At 36.1% G+C, this 10,000-nt stretch overlaps 1 protein-coding gene across 1 annotated transcript in view; it reads right to left on the reverse strand.

The window, feature by feature from the left end:
* The window catches only part of LOC137654821 (ras-associated and pleckstrin homology domains-containing protein 1-like), a 48,218-nt gene that overhangs the window by 16,408 nt on the left and 21,810 nt on the right, over positions 1-10,000 (reverse strand). The window contains exons 5-9 of the mRNA XM_068388775.1: positions 3,963-4,056; positions 3,098-3,157; positions 990-1,090; positions 386-527; positions 144-242 (exon numbers count right to left, since the gene is read on the reverse strand). Coding sequence (XP_068244876.1) covers positions 144-242; positions 386-527; positions 990-1,090; positions 3,098-3,157; positions 3,963-4,056 — 496 coding nt within the window. The remainder of the gene's footprint in view (positions 1-143; positions 243-385; positions 528-989; positions 1,091-3,097; positions 3,158-3,962; positions 4,057-10,000) is intronic.

A 10,000-nucleotide genomic window follows, 5' to 3' on the forward strand; every position in this document is an offset into this window, starting at 1 on the left:
AAAAAGGGCTGTGCGAGGGGAGACCGCAGCGAGGGAAGTGTGGAAATTGGGTGGAAGAGGGGAAAAAGTGGGTAGAAAGAGAGAGGATTAGAGTGAGAGAGAGAGAGAAGTGTAGGCATTGGGGAAATGGGGGTTTAGCTAACAAGGGTCCTTGGCAGATGGGCCTTGAGTGCTCGTCAAACCGCGACGGTAGATTTCCATTTCAACCATTTTTCTCGGCGCCTCCTCTGGGGAAGTAGGATCTGGAAAAAGAGAAAGTGAGAGAAAGTGATACTCTCATTTTGTTCGGGAATTTTTCCATTTTCTGTTGCCTCTCTGCCAGTTTTCTCTCTCTCTGACGCGGGTAATTTGTCTGGCAGAGAGCGTTTCCCGCCAGAGGGCCAACGGGACCTATTTGTTATTTCACTTGATCCTCTTGGGTCATTCACAGCAGTTACTGTAGGCAGGAGATGGAGAGATTTAGCTGGTTTGAGGGGGGAGGGAGAGGTTGGGGGTCGTTTCTTGGAGGGGGGGATAAGGAAGAATGCCTGTGGGGGGACATATTAGTGGGAATGCTCCAGTGTGTTAGGGGGAAGGCTCTTGTGTCTTGTATGCTGATTTGTCCTAATAATAAGAAGAAAAACTATGAAAAATGACGACAGATCGATCCCATTTTGACATTGAGTTCAAGCTATTTAATGGGGTGGTTACTTTTATGGTTGGGACCTATTTATTATTTCAGTTGATCCCCTTGGGTCATTCACAACAGTTAAGGCAGGCGATGGAGGGATTTAACTGGTTTGATAGGGGTGGAAAGACGTTGGGGGTCGTTTCGTGGGGGGGGGGGGTGAGAAGGCTCAGGAGGGGGAAATGTTTGAGGAAAGGCTCTGTAAGGTTATGGGGTGAAGGCTCTTGTATCTTGTATGCTGATTTGGCTTAATAATAAGAAGAAAAAACTAAAAAATGACGACGGATCGATCCCAGTGTGACCGCGTGTACAAGCTATTTACTGGGGTGGTTTTTTTATGGTTGGGCACCATAGTGGAGGGAGGTGGTTCCTGTGCTTGCCCACCTGACGTTCTGGTGAGTGTCTCTTCAGATAATACTGGAACTGAAACCAGATTAATTCATACTTTGTTTATGTTTTGAACTCTAATTTCCCATCTATTTTCCAGTTGTACAATATTTTTTTGTAGTCTGAGGGTCGGCTTTGTATAATTTTTTTTAAAGTAAGATACTTTACTGATATAATCGAATACTTATAGCCGGGTGTTCATGGTAACGAATGTATGATTTCCTAATAAATTTGCAAACCTAATGTCACTCCCCCCCCCATCAAATGTTGAAGGACAATAATACAAAATTTTCAAAAGCAACAGGTAACAAGAGAATAGCCAGACAAATCTCTCTCCCTCGGCACTGGAGCCCAGTCAACTTTGAAATTGCCTGACGTAGTTTGGATTTAGTGAGGTCGTGTGTACTTAAAAAAGGGGCGGTGCGAGGGGAGACCGCAGCGAGGGAAGGGTGGAAATTGGGTGGAAGAGGGGAAAAAGTGGGGAGAAAGAGAGAGGATTTGAGAGAGAGAAGTGTGGGGGATGGGGGTTTAGCTAACAAGGGTCCTTGGGAGTTGGGCCTTAAGTGCTCGTCAAACCGCGACGGTAGATTTCCATTTCAACCATTTTTCTTGGCGCCTCCTTTGGGGAAGTGGGATCTGGAAAAAGGGAAAGTGATACTCTCTCTTTTTGTTCGGGAATTTTTTCTTCATTTTCTGTTGCCTTTCTGCCATTTTTCTCTCTCCTCTGACGCGGGTAATTTGTCTGGCAGAGAGCGTTTCCCGCCAGAGGGCCAACGGGACCTATTTGTTATTTCACTTGATCCTCTTGGGTCATTCACAGCAGTTACTGTAGGCAGGAGATGGAGAGATTTAGCTGGTTTGAGGGAGGGGGGGGGGCAGGTTGGGGGTAGGTTGGGGGTCGTTTCTTGGGGGGTGGTGGATAAGGAAGAATGCCTGTGGGGTGACATATGAGGGGGAAGGCTCCAGTATGTTAGGGGGAAGGCTCTTGTGTCTTGTATGCTGATTTGTCCTAATAAGAAGAAAAACTATGAAAAACGACGACAGATCGATCCCAGTGGGACTGTGAGTTCAAGCTTTTTACTGGGGTGGTTACTTTTATGGTTGGGACCTATTGGTTATTTCAGTTGATCCCCTTGGGTCATTCACATTCAGTTAAGGCGGGCGATGGAGGGATTTAACTGGTTTGATGGGGTGTGGGGAGAGGTTGGGGGTAGGGTGGGGGTTGTTTCTTGGGGGGATAAGAGAGAAGGCTCAAGGGGGGGCCGGGCATATTAGGGGGAACGATCTGTGAGGTTAAGGGGGGAAGGCTCTTGTATCTTGTATGCTGATTTGGGTTAATAATAAGAAGAAAAAACTTAAAATTTACGACAGATCAATCCCAGTGTGACTGTGAGTTCAAGCTATTTACTGGGGTGGTTACTTTTATGGTTATGCACCACAGAGGGGGGAGGTGGTTGCGCTTGCCCACCTGACGTTCTGGTGAGCGTCTCTTCAGATAATACTGGAACTGAAACCAGATTAATTCATACTTTGTTTCTGTTTTGAACTGTAATTTCCCATCTATTTTCCAGTTGTATAATATTTTTTTGTAGTCTGAGGGTCGGCTTTGTATAATTTTTTATAAAGTAAGATACTTTACTGATATAATCGAATACTTAGAGCCGGGTAATCATGATAACGAATGTATGATTTCCTAATAAATTTGCAAACCTAATGTCACCCCCCCATCTAATGTTGAAGGACAATAATACAAAATTTTCAAAAGCAACAGGTAACAAGAGAATAGCCAGAGAAGTCTCTCTCCCCCAACACAGGAGCCCAGTCAACTTTGAAATTGCCTGACGTAGTTTGGATTTAGTGAGGTCTTGTGCACTTAAAAAAGGGCTGTGTGAGGGGAAACCACAGCGAGGGAAGGGTGGAAATTGGGTGGCAGAGGGGAAAAGTGGGGAGAAAGAGAGAGGATTAGAGTGAGAGAGAAGTGTGGGGATTGGGGGTTTAGCTAACAAGGGTCCTTGGGAGTTGGGCCTTAAGTGCTCGTCAAACCGTGACGGTAGATTTCCATTTCAACCATTTTTCTCGGCGCTTCCTCTGGGGAAGTGGGATCTGGAAAAAGAGAAAGTGAGAGAAAGTGATACTCTCACTTTTTGTTCGGGAATTTTTCCAATTTTCTGTTGCCTCTCTGCCATTTTTCTCTCTCTCCTCTGACGCGGGTGATTTGTCTGGCAGAGAGCGTTTCCCGCCAGAGGGCCAACGGGACCTATTTGTTATTTCACTTGATCCTCTTGGGTCATTCACAGCAGTTACTGTAGGCGGGAGATGGAGAGATTTATCTGGTTTGAGGGGGGGTGGGGGGAGAGGTTGGGGGTAGGTTGGGGGTCGTTTCTGGGGGGTGGTATAAGGAAGAATGCCTGTGGGGGGACATATTAGGGGGAAGGCTCCAGTGTTAGGGGGGAAGGCTCTTGTGTCTTGTATGCTGATTTGTCCTAATAATAAGAAGAAAAACTCTGAAAAACGACGACAGATTGATCCCAGTGGGACTGTGAGTTCAAGCTATTTACTGGGGTGGTTACTTTTATGGTTGCGACCTATTTGTTATTTCAGTTGATCCCTTTGGGTCATTCACAGCTGTTAAGGCGGGGGATGGAGGGATTTAACTGGTTTGAGTGTCGGGGGGGGGGGGGGGTAGGGTGGGGGGTCGTTTCTTGGGGAGGTAGGGGGGTCGTTTCTTGGGGGGGGGGGGGTTAAGAGAGAATGCCTGTGGGGGGATATATTAGGGGGAAGGCTCCAGTGTGTTAGGGTGAAGGCTCTTGTATCTTATATGCTGATTTGGCTTAATAATAAGAAGAAAAAAACTTTAAAAAGTGACGACAGATCGATCCAACTGGGACCGTGAGTTCAAGCTGTTTACTGGGGTGGTTACTTTTATGGTTGGGCACCACAGTCGGGGGAAGTGGTTGCTGCTCTTGCCCACCTGGTGAGCGTCTCTTCAGATAAAACTGGAACTGAAACCAGATAATTTTAAAATTTATTAGTTTTTATTTATTTATTTATTTATTATTATTATTATTATTATTATTATTATTATTATTGGGGCATTACTGTTTAAAGACCCATTTATTATTATTATTATTATTATTATTATTATTATTATTATTATTATTATTGGGGCATTACTGTTTAAACACCCATTTTTTATTATTATTATTATTATTATTATTATTATTATTATTATTATTGGGGCATTACTGTTTAAAGACCCATTTATTATTATTATTATTATTATTATTATTATTATTATTACTAATATCATCATTATCATTATCATCATTATTATCATTATTTTATCATTATCATTATCATTATCATTATACTCCCAAACAACTTCTTTTCATTATACCCCCAAACAAAACTATCACCTTATGGAACTATAGAAAGAAGGCAGGAGAGCTCCCATTCTGCTCCTTCATCTTCCCGTCCAGTTAAATTACTTAATATTAATTCCGAACAGAATCCCTCCATAAAAAGGAGAGGAAGAAGCCAGAGATGAGGAAATGGGAATAAAGGAGTTGAATGACGTTTACTCCTAAAAGGGTTATGTAACATTAGTTGGGGTAATTGGGTTAGAGGACCCAAATATGTTTTATGTAATGTGTTTTACGAAATATGTTTCACTGGTTACTTTCTATTTTTCATGAATATGTTTCACTAAATGTTTTACGAAATATGTTTTACGTAGTGTTTCACGATATGTGTTTTACGAGATATGTTTCACGAGTTATGTTCTGTTTTATGAATATGTTTCACGAAATATGTTTTACAAAACATGTTTCACTAAATGAGTTTTACGAAATATGTTTTAAGAAATGTGTTTCAAGAAATATATTTTACGAAATATGTTTCACGAAATGTGTTTTACGAAATGTGATGAACGAAATAGTTTTAAGAACTAGGTTTTAAGAGAAGTCTAGACCCTGTTGCGTTTAGAAGACTTGAGAAAATGGGAGGTGGGGTGAAGATGGAATTATTGTTGTTGTTGTTGTTGGGCCATTAAAGTTTAGATATACATTTATTATTATTATTATTATTAATATTATTATTATTATTATTATTATTATAATATGGGAAGCATAGAATCTGTGTGTGTATATCCATCTAAATATTTAGCCATCTTTTTTTGACGGATCGCATACACTAGTTTAGTATAATGCATTTTTCAAGCAACTCTTAAGCAAGCATTCGGTTTAACTCGAAAATTAAAAGTTAAAATAAACTGAATTGTTCATATATCATTAAAAAAAAAAAAAAAACTTAAAAATTTCATTCGAGACATATCTTTTTGTGATATGTCAACTTAAGGTGAACTCCACAGTCGGGGGGGGGGGGGGGGGTTTGAAGTTTACTCTGTTTTAAAACCCTTGAGCAAGAAATCGAAAGTTGAAAAGCAGATGAATACTCCATATATCATTCCCAAAAACCAGCAAAATGAGTCACTCAAAAAAAGAAAAGAAAAGAAAAATTTATATATATATATATATATATATATATATATATATATATATATATATATATATATATATATATATATGTATATATATATATATTTATAAAATTTCCTTCGAGACATTCTTTTTTTTGTGATATCTCAACTTAAGGTGAACTTCACAGTGTGAGGGGGCGGGGGGGGGGGGGGGAGGGGGAAGTTGAAGTTTACTTTGTATTAAAACCCTTGAGCAAGCAATCGGTTTAATTCGAAAGTCGAAAAGCAGATGGTTACTTCATATATCAAAAAAAAAAAAAAAAAAAAAACTTGAAAGTTCCCTTCGAGACATTTTTTTTTTTTTGGTGTGATATGTCAACTTAAGGTGAACTTCACCGGGGGGGGGGGGGGGGGAGGGGAGTGGAGGTTTTCTTTGTATTACGACCATTGCCGGCATTCTATTAAAACTTTCCCTCTATAGACCAGAGAACGAGAGGGATTTAATCCTTCCGCTGTCGCATCTCCTAATTAGTTGAGAGAGAGAGAGAGAGAGAGAGAGAGAGAGAGAGAGAGAGAGAGAGAGAGGAGAGAGAGAGAGAGAGAGAGAGGAACAAGGAAGTTATTGTCAAGTTATTTTTCATGTTCCCAATAGATGGTTTTTCTCTGATTGTAAACTACTGTTATTCCCTGTTGGGGAAATGCTTTGATTTGTACAATAATCTGGATATAGTGTTTATATTTGATATACAATATGAGAGAGAGAGAGAGAGAGAGAGAGAGAGAGAGAGAGAGAGAGAGAGAGAGAGAGAGAGAGAGAGAGAGGGTGGGGGGGAAATTGTGCGAGCGTAAGCATGCTTCTGTTTATACATATTTATACATACTGAGTGTATAAACATATTTTGTGTATGTAAACAAGTACATGCACACCTTTACATACATCCTGTATATATATATATATATATATATATATATATATATATATATATATATATATATTGTATATATAAACAATTATATAAACACTTTTAAACATCTACCGTATATATATATATATATATATATATATATATATATATATATATATATATATATATATATATATATGTTTGTGTGTGTGTGTATTTGCCTGCGTGTGTGTGGTTGTGCGCTTGTGTTTGTGTCTGTGTTTTTGTCTGTGTGTGTGTGTGTGTTTTGATTCTGAATACACATCTATCGGAAAAAAAGTCCAGACAATATAGAAATGTATCAACAAGACATTTCTGCGGTACGTGTTCCTCCTGTGTCTTCCTCTTCACGTTTCTGTACAATTGCGTCGTAAGGACGAAATTACTTCGTGTAATGCTGTGTAATTCGCCCTTACGAAATCCTCAGAAGAGATCCAGGTTCTCTTGGTGAATAAAGAGAGATTGGGAGTCCCGGGGAATTTGCAACAAAAGCTTATGTTTTTTTGTTGTTGGGGGGGGGGGATAATGTGGGAATTTTCTTGGTATTCTTTGTTGTAATATATATATATTTTTTTACTTGAAATAACAAAAGACAGTCGGAAACTGTACACTTTTTTTTTTATTTTTTTAAGACAAAGGATAGTCATTTTATTTGGATCTCAAAATGATATTTTGTGTTTCGTTGTAAAACAATCATGCAGTATTTTTTGTTGATATTAAATAGATTGTTGAGGGATAGTCATTTCAATGGGATAGCCTCATTACCTCCGTTTATTTAATTATGTATGTTAAGGTTGCAGCGATCAAAGGAACTGACGAGTTCGAGTGAGACTCGAACCCCAGTCTGACGTTCACCAGTCAGGGACGTTACCGCATCGGCCACAATAACCATTTTCTACTAGTTTATGTTTTTGAATGATAAAGTTTTCTGACAAAAGATCTATTTAATTAATTTCCATATTCTTATTTGGAATAAATTTATAAAACGTCGTCTTTTGTTCTTGCGAATGGAAATTCCCAGACATATATTCATGTATGAAACATAATTTTATCCATGAAAATTTGGTTGTGGTTAATTCAGTTTAATATGGTAACCATTACGAAGAAATAATTATTAAGTGGATAAGTGGAGAAATGGGAATTAATACAATTAGCATTTAATTTTACTCTTGGACGACGACGTTGATTGATTATGTTTCCTATTTACATTTTTATTTTATCTAATTCCTAATTTTTTCGTACATAGGTTCAACTTCTTTATAAGTTCAGTTTCCTTTTTTACTTTTCTTGGTTTTTTATTCTATTACTAATTCGGTTTTCCTGTATTTGTTCTGCCTCTCTTGTTTGAAGATTGTTTTTTTTAATATCTTCAACTTTAGATGATTAATGACATTTTATTGTCCTATTCAAATATTTGCATCTGGCATAATTGAGACTAAATGGTCCTTCTCTGTACTTCAGTATTCTACTGTAGGCTGCATTTTAGAGAATAATTTTTAATCTCGTGTGATAACAACTTAATTGATGTCTTAAAGCGTCTGAAAATATATTCTTTCTTTATTTCTATTCCACTTTTTACTATTTATTTATTATTAGTGTACGCGACCCGTCAAAAATGAAGGCTAAATATTTCGATTGATATGCACACATACACGCATCCTCATTTCACTAGGGTATGGCAACTCCCACTCCCCTCTATCCTAGGGACGGGGAGAGCTGAGCTTAACCGGGAATATAATATATATATATATATATATATATATATATATATATACACATATATATATACAGATATATATATATATATATATACAGTATAATGGATATATATCTGTATATATGTATATATATATACATACAGTATAATGGATATATATATGTATGTATATATGTATATGTATATATATGTATATATATATATATATATATATATATATATATATATATATATATATATATTTATATATGTATATATATCTATATATATCTATCTATCTATCTATCTATCTATCTATATATATATATATATATATATATATATATATATATATATATATATATATATATATATATATATATATACAGACACTTACTCTATTATACAGAGTAGACTGTTTTACAGAATAAATCACCAACTAAAGATTAACACTCTTAACGTTTATGTCCGTATGAATTACCTGAAAATTATGAAATTGATGTAATTTATAATTCGACATTGAAGACGATAAAAGCCATCATTAGAGAACTATGTTTAATTTTACCAATCAAATCATGCATATTAATTAACTAGCTTTTACCTTACGTCAACCCTAATTAAGAAGAAGGTATTATGAATCTGATGATCAGTAAAATTAATTTTTAATGCAAATATCATTTTTCGTGGAGTTCCAATATAATTAAGAAACCATCGGATAATTAGTTCATTTTGAATTCATTCGTTGTATTTCGTTTCATCATTAATACCAATCTCCTTGTGGTGCTGTCAATTATGCAAAAATTTATATAATTGGCTCTTTAACTAATTTTGTGTTGCACCAAGTATATTACATATTTCATGAAGTAGATATATGAGATTCATTTTGGCACGTGTACATATATATATATATATATATATATATATATATATATATATATATATATATATATATATATATATATATACATATATATACTTATATATATATATATATATATATATATATATATATATATATATGTATATATATGTATATATATATATATATATATATATATATATATAATATATATATATATATATACATATATATACTTATATATATGTATATATATATATATATATATATATATATATATATATATATATATATATATATATATATATATATATATAAACAATAACAGCAAATGTAGCTGTTTCTAATCCACTGCAGGAGAAAGGCCTCAGACATATTTGGTGTCTCGGATTTCTCCAGTTTTTATCACCACGCTGGCCACTGCGGATTGGTGATGGAGGGAGACTTTAGTCTGATCGCTCACAGTAAATCAGCTAACTATGGGTGGCCCCAACTATAGTCAATTCTTTTTAGTTAGGCAGATTTGCACCGACTCGTAAGGGTGCCCTTTTAGCTCGGAAAAGTTTCCTGATCGCTGATTGGTTGGGCAAGATAATTCTGACCAATCAGAGAGCAGGAAACTTTTCCGAGCTTAAAGGGCACCGGTGCGAGTCAGTGCAAATGCTGATCGTGGTAATACGCAAACTCTTTCACCACGTTGATGTATCCCCTCTCAAAAAGGGATATATATATATATATATATATATATATATATATATATATATATATATATATATATATATATGATAAATATTTGCACATTTAAACGTGTTTTTCATATTTCAAATAAGCCATATATATTAATACATTAAAGTCTGGATTCTCTTAACGACCTCGGGATCAGAGCCCCAGGCGGAATCACCCAAAGACTATAGTATCAGACCGGCCGGGATTTGAACCCTGGTCCAGGATACCTGTATGCCAGTGACCA

This window comes from Palaemon carinicauda, chromosome 15, assembly GCF_036898095.1.
Source record: "Palaemon carinicauda isolate YSFRI2023 chromosome 15, ASM3689809v2, whole genome shotgun sequence".
NCBI lineage: Eukaryota > Metazoa > Arthropoda > Malacostraca > Decapoda > Palaemonidae > Palaemon > Palaemon carinicauda.